Here is a 26688-nt window from a genome sequence, read left to right as displayed (position 1 = left end):
GCCGCAGAAAGTATCCGTCTTCGTGTTCTTCACACACACACACAGGCTGAAGTGGTCTCCCTAGTCTCACCACAAGGAAGTCATTTGATCTCAGGCTTTCCAGACTACAGGCCCACGGGCCTGCCCCAAGCCTATTAGGCCTAAACCCTTTGACATCCTTCCCCCACTCTATCCCCATCTGCCTTACTGACTGCCAAGAGCGCCACCACGCCAGTCTTTCACTTGCCCTTTTCTCTCCCCTCCCCCTTCAGACCCACCTGCACTGAAGGTACGGTCGAGGCTCTTTACCTGCCCAGAATCTCTTCTATGCCCTCCCTCCTCTGGTCCTTCACCATCATCGCTTCATCCCTGGACTATTACAACGGCCTGCTCCTTGTTCTCCCTGCGGCAGTCCATCTTTCCTCTATTCAGGTGGTCAAGGCCTGGCAAAGCTGCCTTCCAGGAACTCCTTTACCTCTCCGGGAACAAATATAAAATCTTCTGTTTGGTAATCTGTCATCCCCTTCCTGTCTAGGTTTCTTACACCTTATACCTCCACCCTGACCCACTCCCCCTTCCAATACCTGCATTCTCCTGCCTCCTGGCCTATTTATTTCTCCACCATCAGAAAAACCATTTTCCTTGGTTATGTCCATGCTTGAATGGCTCTCCCTCCTCATCCCTACCCTAAAGTAAAAAATTAAGGGGTCAAGAGAGTGGAGGTAATAGTGAGTTAGGACTGCAAAGCAGAAGTGAATTGGCAACTTGGGGCCAAAAGAGGGAATTTCAGAGCTGATGAACACTGTGAAAGGGTGCATTTGGGGAAGGTGATGGCCAGATCAGGATATCACCATCTCTGTGTAGGAAGGCAGGGTGAAGGAGGAAGTCACTGAAATGAGTAAGCTGAGGAATTGGGAGGAATTGAGGGTGTTTGTGGGAATATCAATAGCTATGTTGAAATCCCTTAGTCTGCCTTGTCAGGCTCCGTATACGGATCTGACCCATCCACCCCGCCACTTCTGCAAACTGTTTCCAACCACCCCCACATCTCTCATCTCCAAGCCTTCCAAATCTACCGGGCCCTTGCCTGCCCTACACACACACTGTGGCTGACTTACCATTTTAAAAACTCTCCCTTGCTCCAACTGTTCCTCACTAGTCACCGGCCTCTATCTGGCCTTCTCTCCTAAGAAAGCAGCGGAGATCAACTCCTCCTTTTCCTGTCCTCTTGCCCCCATCACTCCACTCAGACTGCCCTCTCCAAAGTATCCCAGGATCTCAAACGGCCTGGCCTCCATCCCCATATGAGCAGCCCCTGAGGCTGTTGATCCTCTTCCCTCTGGGGTTTTTGGGGGGCACACTGGACTGTGTTGGTGCTGCTCCTTTTGCCAGTCTCCTGTGCTGGCTTCCGGCATGGCCGCTAACCAGAGGCCGCTCTGTCCCGGGCCTCCGCCATTTTCATCCTTTTATCTGGACATCTGATGGAATCTCACTCTACAAGTCTAAAACAGGCCTCGTTGTCTCTGCTTTCCCCCCATATCAAAGTCTGGGGCGCACTGCCTTCCATCACCCGGATTCACAACCGGCTCGGCTCAGATGCGAAGCCGGACCTAACACCTCACCACAGGAGAGTGCTGCTGTTGGCTCGGGCCCGCCCGCTCAGCCATCTGCGCATGCCCTCTGCCTCCAGCGTTGCTCTGGCCACCTCTCCCCGCCCTTCCCTCCCTCTCCACCTTCCCGCCCCCTCCCGCCCATTCTGTATCCACGAGTTCCGGCACCCGGAGCGCGCTACCTTTCCTCGTGGGGAGCGCTGCGGGCTCTGCCGCTTGGCTTCCCTGGCTTTTCAGCCCTCGGCTCGACGGCCCCTGCTGCCCGAGGCTCTCCTGACCCCTGTGGGCTAACGGCCTCTCCCTTGAGTTTCTCTGCCATCCAGTCGGTGTAGATCTTTCATGAGCCCAACCACTGAAAGGCTGTTTCCCTCACGAGAACGTCCGACGCGTGGGGCAGGGGCAGGTTTTCCTTGGCCTTTGTGGCCCGGAGTGAATGTTCAGTCACGGCTTTTCGCAGGACAGCAGCGACCTGAAGTGGGCCAGAAAGCATTCTGCACCGACTGAGAGGAAGCGACGGCCGCTTCTCTGCCTACAGAAGGCACACTGGTTATTAATTTTTCCCAAAAAGCAGAAATGGTAGCGATCACAAGAAATACCAGGGACAGAGAAGATCTAACAAAAACAAATCACAGAATCGCCAGCAGATGGAGGGACTTCAGCAGCCATTCAGCCCAACAGATATTTGAAAGGGAATCTGCTCTTCAACATAATTCACACTTGGTCATCCAGACTTTGCTTAAAGACCTGAGTTCAAATCCTTCCTCACTTCTAGCTGTGTGACCCTGGGCAAGACATTTAATCTCCGTGTGCCTTGGTTGCTTCATCTCTAAAATGGTGATAATTACAGAGTTTACCTCCCAGGTTAATTGTGTGCATCAAATGAGACTATTTGTAAAGTGCTCTGCACACTTAAAACATGTTAAGATTTCTTTTTTATAACTTAACCAAGTATAGAATTTAAATTGAATTAAAACTTACAGATTATATCCAATATCTTCTGTTCAAATTAGGAGCCCCCACTTAACTGCAAGGTGCAAGCAAAGGATAATGGACAGTTGTGTGGAGTTAGTTCTTTCTAAAAGTTATATTTGGAAGGTGAACCAAAGTCTACCTGAACTAGAAACTAAAGGGTGAAAACAAAACATAACAAAAATACAATACTATTTAAAGCTGTTTATTGAGCAATCTAATTTAATAACAAAAATATGAGAATTCCAACTGGGATTTCATTTCCTTTCACTTGTCCTACCTGTAATCAAGTTGAGACAGAAAATATATAAAAGACAAAGGATGAAAAAGGGAGATGAAGGTAAGACAAGAGAAAATAAGGGTCTCAATGATCTACATAGTAGATGATAGATGATCAATTCCTGTATAATAATTTATTTTCAAAAAAATTCCATGTTAAAAAGAGAAATTTTTAATTTTACAATTTGAGGAAGTTTTTTTGTGAAAAGAAAATCAGAAAAGAAACAAATATTTGAAAAACTTTTTAAACACTGTGCTGACGTAGTTAAACAAAATGAATACAAAAAAAAAAGTGAAACGGTCTCTCACATTCTAAATAGGACCTATAATAAATACCATTGCTTCCAAAACTGTGCTATATGAGGCCTAGATATCCAAATGTAAATGCTCCTTCTCTACTCTGGAGGTTGGATCAAAGAATCAGCAATTCTTTCCATCATAGCTCTGAGCCCCCAACCAGAATTACAGTCTGGCAAAACAATGTTTAATGTTAAATCCTTTTTTCTCCACAGCCTTCTTGTTCTCCCCTCCTCCCCTGCATTTCCCCTCCCTCCTCCCCCCCAGTTATTTCCATAAAGTACAGACCAACTAGCAAAAGCTTATGGTTAATACTGCTTAGAAATACAAAGTAAACATTTAAAATTACTTAGACTTTCCTATGCTCAGGAGGAAAATCTAGAGACTACTTACTAGGAAGCCCAAGGGAAGAATGGAAATACAAGATTACTGCCTTAAGGTCATGAGAATAATATCCCAAATTTTCTCCCCATATTCCTTGAGCCCAATTTGCTTCAGAAGCCTGGCTCATAGGGAGAGGACCCATTTTTGATGATGGTGATTCAAAACCAGTCTCATAACTTTCATTTCTCCAGATATATGCATCATTTTAGAATGAGTCTCTTTTCTAGAATCACTACATTGACTTTTTAAAGATCACCCAGAAGCTTTTCTGAATCACTTAAGGAACTTTCTAACACTTCATTAGGCAATTACCTAGAAGAGCTGGAACTTTATAATTTTAATAATATCTTTTTATTGAGTCCCTTTTTCTCTGATTATGTTTAAGACAGACCAACTCCTTCCCATAAAGATGTATGTATATGCAAACAAACACAAAATAATACACCTATAGTAGAGGATCAGATGGACCCATCCAATGAGAGATCTCCTTAACAGGCTGCTCCTCCGAGGAAAAAAAGAATTAGTGCCAGGAAGACTGTATCCCTAAGTGACTAAAGAAGCTTTCCAAGGCAGCATGATGAATATGAAATATGTTTAAAAGAACTGCACATGTTTAAGATATATTGGTTTACTTGCTGTCTAGGAGGGAAGAGAAAGGGAAGAAGGGGGAAAATGTGAAATATAAGGTTTTATAAGGGTAAATGGTAAAAACTATCTTTGCCTGTATTTAGAAAAATAAAAAGTTATTATTTAAAAAATAATAATAATAAATTTAAAAAACTATGTAAGGCTGCCCAGGAGAGTACCAGTCTGACATAAATATAAAATATCCATTTTTCGGTCTATAAAACTTTTTCTTTTCAAGAGGAAGTATAAGAAGATGTGTGAATATATTGGGTTCCTTGTAGTTGTCCTTGCAAACCTGTGAATGGGATTGATTGGATGAAGCTTTCTCAGTTTATGAGACTAAGTCACGTGATCCCTATTCCCAGAGCTGGGAGATCAGGCCTTGGACTCAAGGTCCTTGGGAAGTCACAAGATATCTACAGGAAGTTACAAGAAGTGACGTGACCCATGGGAAGCTGACAACAATGGTGACCATTAGTCAAGGATGGTTACGATCTTTTAGTCCATCCAATGAAAAGACTTGGGTCTTTTTCCTATTTAATTGGCTGTTCTACTTCCCGTTGGTCAGATTCACAAGCACATGGCTCCCGCCTGGGAGTTGGGATGGCTCCCAGGTGTGCTTGGACCTCGTCCTGCAGGGATTAAATAAATGTTTTCTCTTTGTATCTGAAGATGTCTCTGATTAGTTAATTTGGGAAAGAACCTATGAGTTCTTTATGTCTTGTGCAGTTTCTGCAAAGAAAGACTAAATTGTTGTCTGGTACCTGGTATCTGCTGTACATTGAGCACCTTTTCGAGAAAGGATTTTTACCCATTTTTTAGGAGAAAACTTGGATATGACAAGTGAAGCTTAGTTCTAAAAATGTCCCTGGAGTATCAGGGTAGAGTGGGGTCCTAGAGTGAAAAAGGATACCCTTGGGATCAGACTAAACCATGCAGGACTGAACTTGAGGCTATGGGGATTCAAAGCACTTTGTGGAAGGTGTCTACAGAGCTGTAGAGAATATATTTGGAATCTTATTCTTTTTGAAATGTACATGAATCAAAACTGAAACCCTCAGCTCATTGAGTGAGAGGTCACTAAATCCAATCCCCTCAATTCACAAGTAAGAACAATAAAGCCCAGGGGGTAAAGTAATTTACTCTAAACCACACATTTAGGAAGTCATGAAGGCAGGACCTCTGATTCCAAATCCAGAACTCTTTCCATTGTATCACTAATGCCATAAGTAAATTGTCATTTTAAAATTACATATGGAAAAAATGGATACTGAATGTCAATGTCCATTTAAAAATAAAGGAATGTGGGAAAAGGCTGAGCAAATAAGGAGAGAACACTATGGAAGCATTCAGGCTGGGTCCTGTGTGGGATGTAGAAGACCCTTACCCAAAATGACTACTCAAAGATCACTCAAAATAGAAAGCAGAAAGGCTGTTTATTAAACCTCCCGAGGATGAACTGTCCCATCACGAGATAAGAGAAAGAGAAAGCTTGTGGTAGGAGGGCTAAAGAAGTAGTAAAGATACACAGCTTTTATACAAGAGATTACATCACAAGTAAGAGAGCATTGAGAAGGGGAGGGGGAAGCATCTAATTGGTTGTTGCTATTGGAATGGAAGGTTTCTGTTTCCTGAAATCACCTGATTTCTAGGAAATAGAAAATCAGGCCTTTAGGTTCAGATAATTAGGCATACAGAGGTCAAATTAATAGAGTAAATATCGATAAATGTCAAATACTGATAAATGACATCAGCTCAGGTTAAGTAAATATGTTTATAGCTGGCTAAGGCTCAAGTACATATGGGCCTGCATATCTTATACAGGTCATAGGGGAAACACAGAAATAATGAAAATAAAACACAGCAAAAGAATTCACATATTCCTGTAAGTTCTTCACCTTATCTCTCTATTTCATGCAGTCCCTAAAAACACAAACACCCCAGACAGGTAGGAAAAGATAAGGAGGTTTGAATAGTTGCAATGTCATTTAAACATTTTAACGGTAAACCATATGAAGTCCTTCCTATGTAATAATTGTATGATGTTCTTTCTGCTAAATCCTACAGTGCTGTTTCTCATCTCTCCCTGCTGTTAGTGTCTCATCTCAACAGGTTATGTTGTATTTATGTAATGATTTTTATTGTGTATCTGCTTATTTATTTATGTATTACCTCCTCCCCTAGAATATAACCTTGAGGGAAGGGGCTATTTTGTTTTGTCTTGATATCTTCAGGACCAAACATTAACCCTTGTATATGGCTGACGTTTAATTGAGCTGATTATATCAGGGGAGACATAAAGTAGATGTTTGATGCTGTGTTGATAAATGTCCAGAGCAGAGAACCAATGGAAAAGGATTTCATCAGAACAGTACAGGAAGGAAAGAAAAAACATTTATTAAACACCTATTTTGTGCCAGATACTATGTTAAGCACTTTACAAATATTATTTCATTTGATCTTAACCATAACCCTGGCAGGTAGGTGATATTTTTGTCCCCACTTTATGGTTGAGGAAATAAGAAGCAATTTGAGATTAAATGACTTGTCCCCTGTCACAAATCTAAGGTTGCATTTGAATTCGGTTCTTGCTGACTCACCATTCCTTCAACTGTGCCATCTTCAACAATCTTACAAATTATCTTGTTTTCAAAGGACACTGATGAATTGAATCAAGTCTAGAACATTTCAAAGCTTGCTAAATGAAATTCATTATCATTCAAAAGAATTCAAACTGATTATATGAACTTTTAAACAACAAATGGATGTTATTATTATCAAAAGTAAATACACTGAAAAAGATACAAAATTCTAGCTTTCACCACTATGTACACATCAGACAACTATCTTTATAATAAAGCATATTCCTTAAGTTTTCTCTTTTGTTAAAAGTCTTACTACCTTTGAAAAAGGCTTGACCGCCAAGCTTGAATGAGCTGCTATCTTTCCAAGTGAAGAGCCAGCTGAAACAGCAGACAGAATGCTGGTGCAGGAGCCAGGATAGATCTGAGTTCAAATCTAGACTTAAATACCCATCAGCTGGGTGACCATGAGCAAGCTATCATATGGTCTTGTTTCCTTTCTGAATATCTGTGGACTTATTCCTATATCATACGGTTATGTATTAAAGGCCACAATTTTATAGCTAGTTAGCTCTCCTGAACTCAGTTTCTTCATCAGTAAAATGGGGGTTGTAAATTGTACCTCCCCTCTGGAGACTACGAGGATAAAATGAGAGATATGTAAAGCATTTTGCAAACCTTAGAATAATCAATAAATGTCTAGCTATTAAGAGATAGGACATGAATCCAGTTGTTAATCACTACATTAATCTATAAAGTACAGAATTTAAAATACTGAAAAACAGATAACTAAAAATACATGCAAGAACGAACCATGTGAAAATTCCATCCATATCCAGAAAGAGAACTATGGATACTGAATGTGAAAGAAGTCTAGTTTTTACCTTTTGTTTGATTTTTCTTTCTTATGGGTTTTCCCCTTTTTGTCTAATTTTTCTTGTGCAACATGACAAATATAAAAATATGTTTAAAAGGATTGCACATGTTTAACCTATATCAAATTTTGCTTACTGTCTTGGGGGAAAAGGAGATAAGAGGGAGGGAGACAAATTTGGAACACAAAGTCTACAAAAATGACTGTTGAAAACTATCTTTACATATATTGGCTAGCTGTGTGACCCTGGGCAAGTCATTTAACCCCAACTGCTTCAGGAAAAAAAAAAAAAAGTACGTATATTTGGAAAAATAAAATACTATTGAGAAAAAAAAAAAAAACAACAACAACAATGAACCATACGATTATAATTTCCAGCATCTTTTGATTAAGATAAGCAGTGACCTTCAATTAGATCATTTACACACATTGACATACATCATTGCACAGATACAAATACTGTTTCTCATTTCATTACATAGTTACTCTCAGACTGAAATAGTCAAAACTCCCATGATACTATTCAGCTGAAAAGAGCTGCATGCAGCCAAGTGATACAGTGGATAGTGTTGTAGTTAGGAAGATCTGAGTTCAAATACAGCCTTCGGTATTTTTGGCCCCATGACCTTAGCAAGTCATTAAACCTCTGTCTTGGTTTCTTCGTGTGTAAATCCCAGGGATTTTATGAGTATAAAATGAGATATTTGCAAAGTGCTTTGGAAATTTTAAAAATTAATCATAAGTGATATCTATACAGTGCTTTAAGGTTTGCAAGAGCTTGACAAATGAGCACTATATCAATGCTAGTATTTATAAACACAGCCGACAGCCAAACTATTCCAGAATCTCGGGCTTAGACGAGGGATGCTGTCAAGAGGCATAGCATCCCTGCTGCTGAGGCGGGCTGGAGGCAAATGACAACAAAGGCAGAAAATGCCAGAAAATGCGGAGGCAAGAAGGCCAGCAGCAGAGCTCAAGCCCAGGCCAATCCTGTTCCCCAGGAGATTCCCCATGATGTCATCTTCCCCTCTACTCCCTCCCCCTTTCCCCTCCAAGAGAGCCTGGATGCGTCAACGAGAAAGAGGGATAGTGGATAGAGGAAATTGACTAAGACGTGTGGAACCAGGGCGGCTCCCTCCCACCCATTCCTAAGCACTTGGGGAACCTGGATGTGGGGAGGGGCAACATTCCGAGGTTTAATGGGAGTTGGGGCTGGCTCTCTCAGCACTCACCATGGCGTCAAGGCCTCCAATACCACGAATCTACTAGTCAGTTACCGCGCAGGAAGCTCTCAACGTATTTCAAGTTTCCTGGTTACTCTGGCAACCAAACTACGCCCAAGAAGCTCTACTAGTTGTTCTTTCATCTCCTGCCTTCACCCCGCCCTTTCACAAGGCTTCCAATCGGTCAGTCCGGTCGAAGCCCCGCCTCTTTCCCTGATTTGCCCTCCCCTTCCACGCTGTCGCTCTAGGCGACGCGACACCGTCCTCCAATCGCAAACAACTTCACATCGGTTTGATACCTGAGTGAACCGGAAGTGAAAGATAGTTAAAGCGTCGGAGAAACAAACATCCCAGTAACTATTATTTTTGACAGTTATTTTCTTCTAGTTTCCGTGACTGATGCCCCATGCCCTTGTCATTCGATTTAAATATAGACTTAAAACAACATCCAAGAACAATATTTCCGTTGGTGGATGGGCATAACCCGGAAGTGAATCTCTCAGAAACCGGAAGGAGTCAGAGGAGAAAGAGAAGCTAGGTTTGTCTGTATGGCTGCGGGCGGCTGTGCATCCCAGACCTGGGAAAAAGGAAGAAAAGTATTCCGCGAAATCTACGGTAAGGTCAACAGCCCCCGATAACGGCTTGAAAAACAAGGAATGGAAGAGTTATATGGGCAGCGGGAAGAGTGACACGGGTCACTAATTAAGTTTGAATGGGCAGTGTAGACAGGACTGAGCCCGGGAAATCCTGTTTCCCCAAATTTCCGGGACCAGAAGAAAGACCATTGGGATTTTCATTTCTCTGGGGTCATCGTGGGCAGCTTTTGTTGTGCATAGCTCTGTAAAGAGTTTTCCAAGAGGGCGACGTAATACCTTTCCGCTGGGGCGGGGAAGGGGGGTGGGGGGAGAGGTGAGAATCTTGGACACTTTACCCCATAGATTAGAACTGAGGGCAGATTGTGATTGATGGAGAGCTCTCAGTTACAAGAGAACATTTTTATCAAGTCCCTCGTACCCCAAAGTTAGGTGACAGTGGTACGTCCGTTCCAAACTATTCATTACACTTGTCACTTGTTTTCTTCTACAGTGTATCCTATCAGAGATAGCCACAATTAAGTATTCAGTTATCATTAATAGTAATGATACTTTAAAAAAAAAATTTAATTCTCCACAGAGGACACAGTTGAAACCCTATTCTAGTATAGGTTGTGAAATGGTGCTGTGTCAACACATTGGTGTCAACATTGATGCCATTGTTAGAAGTCATTACATTGATATGAATGTGGTAGCATTGCATCAGACTTTTTTCCATGCTGGATAATAGAATTTCAGAGCTGAAAATGTTAAAACTCCATATTATTGTACTATTATTTATTCCTAACCTGTAAAGCCGCAATGGATCTCATGTATAGATAATTCAGAAATAACCTTTCCTTCTGTAAAGGAGATATTTCCTCATACATACATATATATATATATATATATATATACATACACATACATACATACACACACACACACACACACACACACATATAGTTTATATTCCAAATATATGTCAGTGTGCTTATAATTTTGAAAATATAAATGCTTGAAAGTAATATTGAATTTCTAGTGCTTTTTTGGTATTTCCTCAGCAAATACTTATAGTATAGTTCCTATCATGTGAAATGGAATTCTTATATTAGGAAGAGTTTGAGAACTCTTAGAGTTGTACAAATATTGGATTGAGTCAAATGCCCGGGTTTTGTCTTAGTTCCTTGACTTTGTTCCTTGATCTGTAATTCAACTTGAGTGAATAATTTAAATTCTTTGATCTTCATTCAGCCTTATAGAATTACTTTGAACTTTCTAAGGTCCCTTCCAGCTCAAAGACAGTGGTTCCCTAGCCTAACCCTTTTTCTGAAGCGTGAATCTCTTTTATAGCATCCCTGACAAGTTGTACTCAAGCCTCTGCTTGAAATCTTCCTAAGATAAACACTCCATAGCCTATGGAGGAAACATATTCTGTTTTCAGACAGCCTTAATTGTTACGAGGTTCTTATTTCTTTTTGAACAAAAATCTGCTGTGCCATGTTATTGACTGATTGGCCTTGTTCTGCTTTTTAGTACTAAGCAGAATAAATTTTATCCTTCTTAATGACAATACTTCATATATTAAAGGATAAATATTATATTTTTCCAGGTCTTATTATGAGTCTAACCATCCTTAATTTTCCCAAGCATTTATTATTAACATAGTAGTTCTCCTAATAAGTATAGAACTGGAACTGTTATTTTATTTATTGGTAAAGGAAACTCAGCAAAGAGGAAATTTCTTCTACTAACTCAAGTCTATGCCATCTCTGTAACTCAGCAGTGGAGAACTTTTTTTCTTCCAAGAGTCATTTGAATATTTATAATATTATTTGCAGGCTATACAAAATTATAAATTTAAAGAACTCAAACCTTGAGAAGTTGTTGTGCCTGTCTTTCAGCTCATCACCTATGGTTGCCTTGGCACATGATTTAACAGGCCTTTTATCACCATGAGCCCAACATGCCCACCCCTGTTGTAACTCATCGTTAAGGATTTGGCTAGAACACTGAGAGGTTAAAGGGTTTGCACAGAATCATAAAGTGAGTACATGTCAGAAGTGAGATTTGGACCCAGGTCTTCCTAGTTTAAGTCTGTTTCTCCATCCATTGCACTATGCTTCCTGCAGCATCACTGTGTAAATATTTTGCTTAAATGTGCCGAACAAAATTGAAAAGAATAGCCCAGATGTCTGATCAGCACTACAAAATATCTAGTAAAGTAATAAATTTCAGAGGTAGCTGGGGTACATATAATCTCATTGGGGAAACAGTTAACAGTTTAGAATATTTCAGGTAAGGATACAGTTGCCAAATTAATTTACATTTTGTTCATTCTTTTATACTTACACATTTCTATATTTCAGCAGCAGTCATCGGGTAAAGTGCTCTAAATAAGGAAAAATGACTTCCCTTGAAAGTCCTGAAGTCAAAGGTAAGTAATACATCATAAAAAAAAAATGAGAGAGAGAGAGAATTTAAGAACAATATGGAGAAAATTGAGACCTAGCTCCATTTTATGTGTGAAGAGATCTGTAAAGAATCAAGTTTCTTATAGCAATATAATAATGTAATACAATTGTAATTTGAATAATTGGAAACAAAGTATTAAACGTTACCCTAATTATGTAGAATTTGTTCTCGGGTGTGGCTTTTTTTAGGTACTATAAAAGCACATTTTTCAGATATGTGTTCTCCCTTTTAGAAAATGCATTCTAAAGATAGTTATACACAGAAACACAATAAAGTCAAATATATTCAAAATTTAGGGACATTAGATAAAACAGATCTCAGTTTAGAAGAGATCATCATGCCTTAGTACATTTATACTTTTTATAAACTAGGCAAGACCTCAAGTATGAGGTAGAGTTGTTATCAGTTTTTTAAAGTAGAAATAAAAGGTGTTTCAAAGACAAGAAGGGAAAGTTAATCTGTCTTATATTGCTCCAGCAGTTTCACAACCAAATTTGTAGGAGGTATCACCACTCCTGTCCTTTCCTCCTTTACCTCCTGCTCATCTCATTCTCTTGCAATCCTATTTCTAAATTCTCTACAAGACCTGCTCTCTCAAAAATTCCAAGAAAAATTTTTATTGCCATTGGCTTTTTTTCAGTCTTCAATTGTGAACTTTTGAGCCACTCAGTCATCTTGGCATACTCTCTTTTCCCTTAATATTGCTGTCTACATCTCCTATTATCTGACTCTTCCTTCAGTTTCCTTTGCTTGATTAGAATTATGGAAAAAGCAAAGAAGTTCCAGAAAAGCATCTATATGTGCTTCATTGACTGCACTGACATGGATCCCAACAAAATGTGTCAAGTCCTCAAAGAGATGGAAGCATCAGATAGATCATCTTACTAATCTCCTGAGTAGTAGTAAGACAAGAAAAAACAAACATGGAACAACTGGTTTGTTTAAGATTGAAAAAAGAGTACAACAAGGCTGTATTTGTTATCTTATTTAACTTATATTCAGAATACATTATGTGAAATGCCAGTCTGGGTGACTCAAAAATTGGAATTGAGGTTGTCAAGAGAAATATCAGCAACCCCAGATATGCAAATGTGATACCACTATGATTGCAGAAAGTGAATTATTTAAGAAGCCTCTTAATGCAGATGAAAAAAGATGTAAAGAAGCTTAATATTAAAAATACTTAAGGGCTTGGCAACCAGTTCCATTACTTCCTGGCAAATGGAGAAGAAACCATTGTCAGCTTTTTAATTCTTGCACTCAAAAATCACTACAGATTGTGACTGCAGCCATGAAATTAAAACATGCTTGCTTCTTGGAAGGAAAGTGATAGCAAATCTGGACAGCATACCATAAAGTAAAGATATCACCTTGCTAACACATTGTATAGCCAAAACTGGTTTTTCTGGTAACATTGTATGGCTGTGAGAGTTGGACTATAAGGAAAGCTGAATACCACAGAATCAACTCTTTCAAACATGGATTTAGAAAAGACTTTTGAGTCCCCTGGGCAGAAAGGAGATCAAATCAGTCAATATTTAAAGAAATTAATTTAGGCTATTCAATGGAAAGTCAAATAATAAGGCTGACGTATAAATACTTTAGTTACATAATGAGAAGATGGGACACATTGGAAAAGACTCTGATATTGGTAAATGATTGAAGGCAAAAGGAAAAGGATGAGATGAATGTCATGGAAGTAACAGATATGAACTTGGGTAAACTTCATGACATAACAGAGAACCTAAAAGCCTAGCCTATTCTCGTCCATGGGTCATGAAGAGTCAGATATGATCAAACAACTACATTATTCACTCACTAATTATAGACATCTTCCAAGGCTCTATCAACTCTCTTTATACTCTTTTAACAACCCAATCAAATGCAGATGATCCCCAAATCTATCAGTCCTTCCTTAAGCTTTCTTCTGAACTGAAATCAGTATGACATCACCATCTGCTTCCAAAACATCTCTAGACCCAGATCTCCCAAAGGCTTCTCAGACTCAACAACTTTCAAAACAGCACTTATCTTCCCCCTCCCTCTAAATGTATTATTTCCAAACTTCCCTATTTATTTGAACACATCACCATCCTTCCAGTCTCCACATATGCTACTTTAGGCTCTTCCTGAACTCTTCATTCTCTTTCACCTTTCCCAGCTTACCAATATCCTTTCTAAACTAGTGCCCCAAACTTCTCTTTAGCCTATTTTAAAATTCCATTTTTAGGACTTGAGATATATGAATCAGAGCATCATTGGAATTTTTTTCCCCACAATTTGGAAAGATGTTAAGAATCTTTAAAGATTAAATAGTGCCTTATATTATTGTGAATTCCCATTTCAAAAAATCATTCAAGGGCTTTGGGTGGAGATTAGAAAGGACTTTGCTACAACATCATCAGTTTGAATTTTCTAAATGACATGGGAGTAACAGTGAAACATTATAATAGCTTGCATATTTGGGACTTCTTGGGCATTTGTTGGTGCTTGACAGCAATCCTGCCTTATGTTTTGAAAAGTTTTTTTTTTTTTTTTTTGCTTCAAGTTCAATTAAGAGTTATTTAGTTTGGGATGACTCACCTAAATAGATTCATTTAGAGACATGTCACCAGAGACATATTGAGTAGTCAGTACAAACTAGAACTTAGAATTTGCAAGACCACTTATGAGTTCCATCTTGTGTTATTGTTCATATATATCTTCTTTATTCCCAATTAAATTTAAAAACCTTGAATTTAAGGACTGTTTCTTGAATGTCTTTGCCTCCATAGTGTTTATACCGTACTTAAAATTACTTGTTGGTTGTGATGGTGATGATGAAGGTCATTAATTACATCATTTACATATTATATACATACATTACATCATTTACATACATTTACATTATATATATTACATACATACATTACATGTTTTACATGATTACATCATATTATATTGTGATATTTTAGTTTTTCTGTCCCTTTCTGGCCAGTATTTTGCCTATTTACAGCAGTTTTTCCTCTTTCCAATTTTTTTTCTTCTAATTTATAGTGGCCCAGGAAATAAGACAACTAAAGTTGTTAAGAGATGTGCTTAAAATAAAATATATTTTGTGAATAATGATGTAAGGACATTTTTTTAAAAAGAAACCCCTTTATTATTTTTAAAACCTGGTCTTTGTAACTGCTATTTCAGATTCTTGTTTTTGCTTCTGTTGTTCTTTGGTATTTTTTATTATTGTTGTTGTAGTTTGGGGGAAGTTTTTTTGGCAGTAGTTAGAATGATTGACATTCTCAGGAATCTGACCTTTAGATAAGAAAGATATTACTGAATATGTTAATACAAGTTTTAAAGGAAGGCTCAATTATCTGCTCAATACAAGATTTTAAAGGAAGGTTCAATTATCTGCTCAGAATGCCCAGGCATTTTTTTAGTTTATTTCGTTCCATATGGCTAAGCTCTAAAATAAGCAGTGATCCTTCATTCAGTGAATCATTGCTATTTTTTTTCCCCTCAGGAGAATGACAATGCTGAGTTTTTCCTGGTTTATTCACTTTGATAAGTTGGAAGGAAAAATCTGAACTATAAATGGTTTTTATTTTCAGTACTAATTTCAATATATCAGGAAAAACTGGTTTCAGTCAACTAATAATTGACAAAGACTCGATATGAATTCATGACTTTTAGGCATTATACATCATATGTAAAAGAAGTATAAGACACAGTCCTATTGCCCTTAAAAGCTTAGATTCATGAAGAGATATGAAACAATTATAAGGGGATAAAACGTAAGATTGCAAGTCAGATTAAAACAATATAGCCAGCAGCATCAGCATTAACATAAAGAAGATGGGACTCAATCATGAAGTGTGAGTAGGAATTAATGAGGAAGAAAAAATAGGTAAGCCTTTCAGGAAGAATAGAATATGACTGTTAGAGATAGACATGAGAGAAACAATTTAAAGGTTTTGAATAGAGTACTGTTACGGTAAGAGTAGTATCGAAAGGATATTTATCTGGTGATAGTTAAGCATAGTTGTACAACTGCGGCAGGTCATTATTTGGGCATAGAGACTTTACTCTTACACTGAACTTTTTCATATACACCAGAATAAAAAAGAACAAAGGAATCTTCTCCTCTTCTTCCAAAACACAAACAAACAGACAAACCTGCCAAGAGTTAGCAAAAAGAATCCAATCCTATTTTAGGATAGACAGGCTAATACTTTTCATGTATTTCTGTGATTGGTATAATATTTACTGGTATATTTAAAGAAAACTATTCACTTGTGGACAGTCTAATGAAATGAGAGGACAAGCCTTAGACAAAATATGGTCTTGGGTGGAGCAGTAGATAGAGCCCTTAACTGGCAATCAGGGAGCTTCAGATCGACACTCTGTATATGGGTGATCCCAAGCAATTCTCTTGGGATAACAATAGCTTTTATCTCCCAAGGTTGTTTAAGAATAAAATAATATTCTTAAAGCCCTTTGAAAACATTACATAAATGCTAACTATGGATTATTTTTTGTTAGTCATTCTAAATTATAAAGCAGAACAGAATGATTTTATTAGTAAATGTTTGTTCATTGTTTTCCATATTATAGTAAGTCCTGCTTCAGTACCAATCCGTGGAGCTGGAGATGGAATGGAAACTGAGCAGCCATCTAAGTCAGTGGAAGTTACCTCTGGAGTCCATCCACAGAGCTGTCATGGCCTGCGAAGTCCGCGGAAGAAACCTGTTTCATCACTGAGCCCAGGAGTGCTTCAGCTGGGCAAGATTATCACTGACAAAGCAGTAGAAGTTGAAGCTGTTCGAATACTAGTTCCCAAAGCTGCTATAACTCATGATATCCCTGCCAAAAATGCCAAACTAGTTAAATCTTTGGGACATCATAAAGGAGAACTTTTAAGTCAATCAGATGGAGTCATAGATCCCAGAAAAGAGGTGGCAGAGCTAAAAAACCAAGTGGAAAAACTCAGAAGTTCTGAAAAGAGATTGCTGCAGGACAAAGAAGGGCTTTCCAACCAGCTCCGTGTGCAGACAGAGGTGAGAGCAGCCTTAAGAAAGAGCATTTTTTACACTTGAATCTCCAAAGTTTAATCATTGCACAAAAATGTGTCTCCTTTCTGCATATTTGGAAATGCTATTACAGTGCCCTCTGTTGCCTCCAAAACACACACGCACAGATGTGCATGCATGTGTTCCCTGGCACTATGCAGGACCCTAAAATATTCTGTCCTGCATCTCACAATTGCTCCAAGTTTCTGGTAATAGGACTAGAATTGGGGTTTTCTTGGTTCCCTTCAGCTAGAAATGATGTCTCTCAAGTTACTCAACACTTTGGAACTGTTCTTTGTACTTAAAACATTCTCTTTTATGTTATAGTAGTTCATTATGGGTCTTTCCCCATTCAGTTTTAAGGTCCTTGAGGGCAAGGACTCTGTAGATCTCATACCTTGTAGAGGCTTTACACATACATCTGCTTAAGGAACTTGTGATTTAACTGATATGAAGACTGCCCTCATTTCACAGTGCAAGTGCAGCCTCTCTATAATTTATGTAAGAATGTGGATCCAACCTTGGAGAAGTTAAGGAATGTGGCCATGGTAACATAATAAGTAGCAAAGGCAGGATTTGAACCCAGGTTTTGTTGTGTCTAAGCCTAGTACTCTCTACTGCACTGTGTTGCCTAAATTGTACCTTGCATGAAGTAGATAATTTATCAATATTCTTTTAAATTGAAGTGGTGATTCAGTGTTGTAGACTTACCAGGTTAATTCTGTGGATTCGAGAGATGATCAGATTAAAGGAGTAGTCATATAGTTCTTTATTACCTTCCCATACCATTAAAAGGGAAAAGCAAAACTAGCCCCTAGCCTGCCGGGAGGATCTCAGATGATTTAACAAGTAAAGAAAGTGCACTGCTCCTCTTAATTGCCTTGTATGCTTCTAGATCAAAGGGCACCTCTTCTGAGTCTGCCAGGTTTCTTCAGGTGCTATATCTGCCTTGTATTCACACATATAAGTGCCCAGATCAGGTGAGGATGAGAAGGTTTCTTGGGCAATGGGGAGAGGCTGAATTGCTCCTGTGCATGTATCAAAAACTGCTTTATTTTTATGAAACTCTTGCTCATTAAGTACTCTTGAAGAGTTACAAGGGCTAATTGGTCAGATGGTGTTTAAGCATAGATAGTTTTTTTTCTGAGTACTAACTGGCCCAAGGATTAGACACCTGTTGATGTATTTCTATACGTCTGATATGTCTTTGACCTTCATGGCCTCAGGTATAGACCTCTTTTGGGGAAGAAATCTGTGTTGGACTAATTACCACAATTAACCGAAGGATAATATTATATGGCCAATGAGTTTGAAAAATGATGGTTATCTCAGGATGTCATTTCACTGTTTGGATATTGATAAACATCCTAAATACAACCTTGATTGACAGATGGGGGAAGAGGAGAAAAACAGTATTTACATGTAAAATCTTTTGTAAAAAGGAAAGGAAGAAAAATCTGCACTTAGCAGCAGCAGCAAATTTACAAGCAATAGTGTTTCAAAGAAAATTCCTAATTCAACATGCAAGCAAAAAAACAAAAAGGAGTATAGTAAACTCTACTTACTGGACAAATGTTTTCTGCTTAGGAAAGGTACCAAAATTGAGTGCTGCAGTTGTAATTTCAGTAGACAGTAATAATACCAATTACTGTATCTGTAACCATAATAATAACATGGGCTTTACTGATCACATAAGTGTTCCTCTGCACATAGAAAATTATACCTTAACAGAATCTCAAACCATAAGATGGGTCACAGTGGTCATAATAAAATGTTGGCTAGATAGAAAAACAGACCATCCAAAGTACTAACAACATCAGTAATTATTGCTTGCTTATTTTTGTTGACTAAGATGTCAAAGGACATTTTTGCCAGCAGCATCAAAAATATATCAGTGGCTTTCTCTATCTAATATAAGTAATCAAGGAATACTTAAGAAAAACAAACCTCAGCCTTTTAGAAGCATTTCTCCCACATATTTAAGAATAGAAAATTCATTTATTTGGGGGATTGAGTTGATGGCTACTCACAAAATAGGGATGAAAATAAGCACCTGCCTTAGATATCAAATACAGGTACAGATCAAATAAGATACTGTATATAAAATATTTCATAAAACTTTAAAGCATTTTAAAAACATGAGATATTGTTGAAAGATGCAGAGTTTCGTGCCAGTTTCCTGATCTACTGCCAGACCTTTGTTTAACCTAGTTAGGTTTCCAAGATCCAACAGATGGAGAGTCTTATCTGAAGCTATCAGCAAAATTGGAGTGCAGTGAACAAAATGGCCAGTAGTGCCATGAGCATTTGGAAGCTATAGTAGTCTTCAGTCAGTCAACAAACATTTATTTAGTGCTACCATGTGACTAACCCTGTGGAATACAACTGAGAACACAAAGACAAATGAACTGGGCCCTGCCCTGGAGGAGGTCAATTGTAATCAAAGGAAAAGTGCATAGAAGTCAATTTTCTCATACAAATACAAAGGAAATACATACCTGATCACTACATAATAATAGGTGATGGCAGCAGGAAAGACCCAGTAAGGCAGGAGGCCTGGGAGCCAAGGTTTGACAGTATGGGGAGATGAAGAAGGTACGCTTCAGTCATGGGAGCCAAGAATCTGTGAGAAAAAACTCAGCCAGAGCAGGAAGACTGCACTTAGGGCTGAAAGCCCTACTTCCTACTTCCTAAAAGTAGAAATGTATACAGATCTTGGAAAAGTAGGTTAGAAGCAGATTATGAAAGGCTTCAAGTGACCATCTGGAGTTTGAATTTTATCATCAAGGATTTGAAATTCAGAAATATTAAGATATTCTAAGATGTTCCTGGTGAACACAATTCTGTGTTACATAACATTTCCACAAATAGCTGAACCTTTCATCTTAGTACCCTATTCCATGTTACTTCACTAAAGTTAATTCTCTTATTTCACTAACTAGCCATAGCTGACTAGTATTGTTCTTCTTTTCTAGGTAAATCGTGAATTAAAGAAGTTGTTAGTAGCTTCTGTTGGGGATGATCTGCAATATCACTTTGAACGTTTGGCTCGTGAGAAAAATCAGCTTATTTTAGAAAATGAGGCCCTGGGTCGGAACACAGCTCAACTCTCTGAACAGTTAGAACGCATGTCTATACAATGTGATGTATGGCGAAGCAAATTCCTAGCAAGCAGGTATGCTATTTCACCTAATTTTGTGAGTATTTAGTGCTACCATGTGACTGCCCCATGGAATACAACTGGAAACACAAAGACAAATGAATGGGCCTGGAGGAGGTCAATTATAATTAGAGAAAAGCACATAGAAGTCAGTTTATTCATACACATACAAATGAAATACATACCAGGTCTCTACATAATAATAGGTGATGGCATTAGGAAAAACCCAGTGTGGCACACAAAACCTGTAAACATACAAAAGCAGTATCTATTGAGGAAAATACTGAAACTTTTAATTTAGAAGCATATTAAAACTTTTGATTTAGGGATATTAGAGCACATTATAACTGCTACAAGATGTTCTTTCTTCTACGGTAATAACATACATTTATTTAGCACTTTGTCAGTTATGGAGTATTTTGCATTTATCATTTTCACTTAATTTTCTGAGATTAGCAGTGAAGGTTTTATTGTCTTCGTTGGAAAAATGAGACAGATTTACAGATGAGGGAAATGAATCTCCTTCTGTGATGATGGAATAATAAGAAACAGAACAAAAAGAAGGTCTTTTAGACTCTTTAGAGTATTCCCTCTTTAGGTGCCTAAACTGTCAGTAAAGGAATTGAAAAGTAATGTGAAGTCAACTTGTACCAGAATCTGAAATACTGAATGGTTAATGTCCAGACTGGTAGAACTTTGGTTCTAGGAGCAAAAGAATTATCTGTAGACAACGTCACATCCCTTCCTCTTAGACTTTGGATTGCAAGAGGGAATACTCTTAGCAGACTTAATAGTAAAGCTGCTGCTCCTGTTTTTGAGAACATCAATGAAGTGTCAGATTTTTTTTTTTTTAACATTGCAAATGAAATGTAAAAACATTAAGAACTGAAACAGATGTTCTTATCATAAAGAATTCCACAATAAACTAAGGTTGTGAGTTATCTGGAGAAACCTGGCTAACAATGAAGCAGAACTCCAGGAGAAGTATAGAACTGTGGTTGCTTAACTGGCTAAAACATCAGGAATACCAGGTTCAAGTCCTAGCTTAGACAGGTGGCCACATGACTCTGGGCAGACAGAGCAAGTTCTGAGCTCCATTAGTACAAAGGATCTTAGACAGTGAAATTACAGATCTATTTTGTTCTCTTTCTGCCCCCCAAAAAAATGAAAATAACTGAGCACTATCCAGTATGGCAGGAATGCTTAAAACAGTAGCTTATGTTTCATAAATCTGTGAAAGAACATTCACCGAAGGCTTTAAAATGAGTTCTTTTTTAATTATCCTTCTACAGAATAACTTAAAAAAAAAAAAAAGATTTGTAGTTGTGTGGATTTCATAAAAATATTAAACATTCATTAATTTTCGTTGAGTATATTAAAATTCATGATTACTTGGTAGCCCTTGAAAAGCTCTAAGAACAATAGAGACTTGTTTTTTGCATTCTTTATTTACCTCCTAAATAGCATTTGAAAACTGCTGTCTTTTGTCAAATCCTTGTTAACATTATATCTAAATTTTGAGTCCACACAAAACTAATTTTAAAATAATTTCTATTTTATAGTATTCAATGATCTCAGTGAAAAAGCTGAGTCTGAAGTCATTTTATTCATTTGGTTGTTAGCTGTAGGGAAAAACACACACAGATTTAAGAGACCTGATAATTGAAAAATATAACAGATACCTATGGGAATCGTACTTATCTTGTAACCTTTTTCCTGTTGTCTCATACTTAACTTTAATTGTATGCTATTCACAAGCAGCAGATTAAATTGAAATTTTTCGTCAAAATTTTAAAAGATATTTCCACATAAAAATTTCTTTGTATCAGTTGTAAAGTAAATTACTTAGTGTTTGGTTTTTTTTTTTTTTTTGGGGGGGGGGAGTTTGTGTGTGTGTTTTGGGCTTTAAAAGATTTCATTTGTGAGACATTCAATCTTTTGCAGGGTTATGGCTGATGAGTTAACCAATGCTAGAGCAGCTTTACAGCGTCAAAGCCGGGATGCCCAGAGTGCTATTCAAGACCTCCTCAGTGAACGAGAACAGTTCCGGCAAGAAATGATCACTACTCATAAGTAAGCTATACTAGTGTGGTGTTCTCAGTATTTGTTCTCCCAAAACCCAGACTTCTTTTGAGTTAGTGTTCTATTTGTTCTTTTATTATACTGTACCGCAGTGGACTGAAAGTACTACAAAAAATCCAAAGCCTTCTCTGTCCTGCAGGAGGAAATCTTTGAGGATAAATGTAAGATATGCCTTGAGAGTTAGATGGCATGTCTCCTCTAGAAAGTTTTCTGTGAGAAGGCATTATAAGAAATCTTCCTTACATGCTTTGAAATACGGAATTTCAGACTTTGAGACCATTTGTTACCAGTTACCAATTTACATTCTCACAAGTCTGATGTAAATATATATATAAATTTACTTCAACTCAACAAGCATTTATTGAGCTCCAGCTGTGTGTTTAATAGGTATTGGAGATACACACTCAAAAATAATAATAGTCTCAGAGCTTAAGTAGTTTTGATATTTTAATTTATATACTTTCAGTCAGAGAGAATAATATGTAATCAGTCTGTAAAGACAGATCAAAACCTGATTGTGAAGGGCTTTAAGTGCTGAACATTTTAAGAGTTTGTAATTTACCCATGACTCATGTAGAGTCATGTAGAGTAGAGAACCATTGGAGCTTAAGCCAGGAGAGGACATGGCCAGACTCAAGCTCTAAGAATTGAAATTTGACAGCTAGAAACAAAAGTTAGACCAATCAGGCTGCTGTGATAGTTAAGGCAAGAAGTCATGAGAACCTAAATTAGGGCTGTGAACGTGGGATGGAGAATGGGAGATGGCTATGTTGTATAGAGACACTACCAGTTATTAGAGTTCTAAGATTTATTCTAAGTTATTATTATTATTATGCTGATCCAGGTTATACCATGACTATGAAAATACCATCTATAGCACGTTAGATTTCCAGTTGTCAAGTAGGTAGTCTTAATGGAAGGCACATATTCAAAGGGCCGCAACCTATTTTAATGGGAAAAACAGCATGTCATGGTAGAGCCAGGAAGATCTTGCTTCAAACTCTGCCTCTTTTAGTTACCTACTATATGGCCATGGCCATGTTATTAAACCTTTCTGAGTCTTAGTTTATGTATGTGTAAAATGGAGATGATCCTTCACAGGATTTTTGGAAGGATTTTAGAAAGGGTTTTAGGGTCTAGAGAAACTGTATAGTAAAAATCCTAAATTGAAATTACTCTTGCACATCTTTTTGATTTCTCATCAAGTACAACAGTGTGTCATTAAACAGTCAAGACTAGAAAGAGAAGTATGGTTTTTTTTTTAAAAGAAAGCTCAAATGGGCCTAAGGGGTGCTGTGGAAATAAATGACATTTTTTTTCACTATACCCATTTAAACTTTTGATTCAGAAAGTTGTTGCAATCAGGGCTTCTACTCAAAGGAAAAACAAAACCAAGCTGTGTTTTCAGAGGAGAAAAGGTTTCTCCTAAAGGTATGGTGTTAATAAAAGGTGATCACTCTCCCCTGTTTCACCATAAGGGAAGAATGGCCTGAAATCAGAGGGGGCATTCAGAGCAGGGGCACTCTAGCTCCTAGGAAAGCCAAGAAAGGAGGATCCTCTCCTTAATACTACAAGCCAAGTAAAATGGGTGGTCATTCTGCCGAGAGGATGAAGAAGTTCCCAGCCATCTTCAGCATAGCAAGGCATTCGTACAACAAGAGGTTCGATCTGGGCCTGCTATAAATATGGGCACAAAATGACATGAGGTGGGAATTGTTTTGTGCCTTTGTTTTAACCAAAGTGTTACGTAATTAGATTTGTATAAGTGAAATGCACATATAACATAACTCTATACATGCATAAATGTGTGTGTGTTTATATACACACACAGCTTGAAAACTATATAAACGAGAGGCTATTCCTATTTCCTATTGCAGTGAGCAGCATCTAAGCAGACTTTTTTTGCTAACTAACTTACCTAACTTTCCAGATCAAATATATCTGCTTTGTCTGGAATTTTCTTATTTTTTTAAAAATTCTGTAATGAAGAAACACTGTGTAAATTAAATAAATGTTTCCCATTTATTTTGTATACCTGGCTTGTAATTTGCTGTACCATTAACATTATGCATCTATTTCTGTGGCAGATTACTAGAAGAACTCTTGGTTTCCTTGCAGTGGGGTAGAGAGCAGACTTACTACCCTAGTGAACAACCCCATAGCACTGCAGAGCTGGCCTCAGCAAATCACAGACTGGCCACAGCACTGAATTCCCACCTGCTTGGAAATGTTGGCACTAAGAATCTAAAAAAGGCTTCCCCTGCATTTGAATTCTGTAGTACTCCCGCTGAAAAAATGGCCGAAACAGTAAGTCGTTTTCAGAATCGTCAGCTTTTGAGTTTTGAGAAAGGAATCTTATGAGAGCCAGTTAAGGGAAAAATACCAGATTTGAAATCAAGAAACCTGGGTTCTAGGCTGCTGTGCCGCTAAGTGTTGAGAGGACTGTAGTCAAACATTCTCTGGGCTATTTTATCTTCATCTATAAATATGGAGGAGAGAATTAATGATCACTAATCTCCAAGAAAAGAGGAAAGAAAAGTTATAGCCGGGGAGAGAATCCAGACAGACGTGACTTCTTTGGTTATGACATGGCCTTTAAATGTAAAGTGTGTGGTCACCTAGAATTTTTGCTATTTCTTACTAATACTTCTAAATGTGTCATTTCTAGGAAAGAATTTTCTGAGTTAGAATGTTGATTTCTGAAGTCTTTGTGCTTACCTGTGAATAAGCACTCCAGTTTTGCCTAACATTTTTTTTTTTCTGTTGAGTGTTGGGTGAAAAAATGTCTGTTGTACTTTTAAGTGATTTTACAGATAATACTCATACATGATTTTTAAAATTGTTATTATTGTAGTTCAAACTCCTCATTTTCCCAAACACAACATCCAATGAAATAGGAGTGTTTGTTTTAAGATGGGGGGGGGGGGGGGGAGGGGGAAGGAGAACGCATTAATTTCACCATGATTTGTTATTTGTTGTACTATCTCTAGGTGCATGGTACTATAACTAGGCATCATTGTTCGTTTTGTTTGTTTGTGAACTTTGTAATTTTCTTACCTAACACTTAACACAAAGTAGTTATATATTATGGAATTGAGGCTAAGAACTTTTAGAGCAATTCCTTTTTAATGTGTCATTTTTATTATCCTAATATTGAATCTGATCATAGCTTTTTTTTTTTCCCTTTAGATTCTGCGAATTTTAGATCCAGCTACCTGTACAGAAAGCTCATCTGAAATATTTTCAGAATCTTCACCAGTCACTTTGCTTTCTACAAAAAAAAATATTGGACGATTCCATCCATATACTAGATATGAAAATATAACTTTCAACTGCTGCAATCACTGCCAGGGAGAACTTATTGCCCTTTAAAAGAATTCAAATCAGTGTCTTTAGAATGTCCTAGAATCTCTTATCATTACTTGAGTTAGCTATTTGGGGGCGAGGGTCTTATTAGGACACCATGTAATGGTACTCTTTCTACTTATATACTGGATTTCTCCAAAGAATTTCCATGTATTGAACTTTAGATCTTTTTCATATTTAGGTACTCAGGGCATAAAAAGCACAAAACTCTAAAACTACTAATCACCAATAATACAAGCTTTCCAAAACTTCATACTATGCTTTCTTTAAAGTTTGTAGTCTTGGAATTCTCTTGGTAGTTATGATTTTAAAATCTCTCCAAAAGGTGGTATCAACTTAGTTTAAAAACTTCTCCAGGACCAGATTCTTTACCTCCATTGGATTTGTGCAGTGTTCTTTGCATTTCTATTAAAATCCAAAATGACTACACTGATTTTTACCAGTTTATGGGGTCCCAAAAGAACATGCTAATAAGGTATGTTTACCTTAATAGAAAAGGGGAAAAAATAAAGTGTAATAAGCTTTATGGTTCTGAATAAATGATTGAAAAGAATATGTTCAGCACAAAACGTACATATGATGTTAGGGGGTTTTCAGATTGGTGTGTAAAGCTGATGAGAAAAACAATTGAAATGATTAAACTAAACCGTAGCAAAAGTGATGCACAATAGTGATGATATTGAACATATATTTTACTTGTTTTTTTTTTTTAATAAGTATTCTAGTCTTGATTTGTACAGATCTGAGTAATAGGCCTTTAAGAGACCTTTTAAATTTGAAAGATTCTATACAGCATGTATTTTTTTTAAAAACTGTAACATAACAGACCATTAATATCTTTATAAACCCAAAGAAGAAAATCAGCCCATTAGTTGAAACTTTGTTTTCATCATTGTTTTATTATGTATCAGTGGTTTGAGTCCTTAAAAACTGTACTCATTTTGTACCAGATTACCGGACTCATTTAAATTAGTTCCCTCTGTAATTATACCAAATCATGCAGATGAGTTACAGAAGTGCCTATTAGAAATCTCCAATGGTCAGATATAAATATGATGTGTATGTTTTTTGTCAAATGAATACTTGTTTCTGGTTGCAATGTTTGGATTAATTTATTGTTTCAAATGGCAATAAATATATTTATCTTTTCCTGCAGTAAAA

At 37.5% G+C, this 26688-nt stretch overlaps 2 protein-coding genes across 4 annotated transcripts in view; one reads left to right on the top strand and one right to left on the bottom strand.

The window, feature by feature from the left end:
- The window catches only part of NME7 (NME/NM23 family member 7), a 154879-nt gene extending 145884 nt beyond the window's left edge, over nucleotides 1-8995 (bottom strand). For both annotated transcript variants that reach the window (XM_051998999.1, XM_051999000.1), the window contains exon 1: nucleotides 8834-8995. In XM_051998999.1, coding sequence (XP_051854959.1) covers nucleotides 8834-8836 — 3 coding nt within the window. In that variant the 5' untranslated portion in view covers nucleotides 8837-8995. The remainder of the gene's footprint in view (nucleotides 1-8833) is intronic.
- A 338-nt stretch (nucleotides 8996-9333) lies between these two features.
- On the top strand, nucleotides 9334-26688 carry BLZF1 (basic leucine zipper nuclear factor 1). 2 transcript variants are annotated; one of them, XM_051998996.1, is made up of 7 exons: nucleotides 9334-9439; nucleotides 11769-11833; nucleotides 16465-16907; nucleotides 19895-20094; nucleotides 22024-22152; nucleotides 24249-24468; nucleotides 25351-26688. In XM_051998996.1, the coding sequence occupies exons 2-7, from the start codon at nucleotides 11803-11805 to the stop codon at nucleotides 25531-25533; spliced, it is 1206 nt and encodes a 401-aa protein (XP_051854956.1). In that variant the 5' UTR covers nucleotides 9334-9439; nucleotides 11769-11802; the 3' UTR covers nucleotides 25534-26688. The 2 variants fall into 2 exon arrangements, with proteins under 2 accessions (XP_051854956.1, XP_051854958.1); XM_051998998.1 differs by having other exon boundaries at nucleotides 9341-9439; nucleotides 11766-11833.

The sequence above is a fragment of the Antechinus flavipes genome, chromosome 4, assembly GCF_016432865.1.
Source record: "Antechinus flavipes isolate AdamAnt ecotype Samford, QLD, Australia chromosome 4, AdamAnt_v2, whole genome shotgun sequence".
In the NCBI taxonomy this organism is placed as follows: domain Eukaryota; kingdom Metazoa; phylum Chordata; class Mammalia; order Dasyuromorphia; family Dasyuridae; genus Antechinus; species Antechinus flavipes.
Note: the sequence above shows the minus strand (reverse complement) of the source record. Positions and strands in the feature narration are given on the sequence as shown.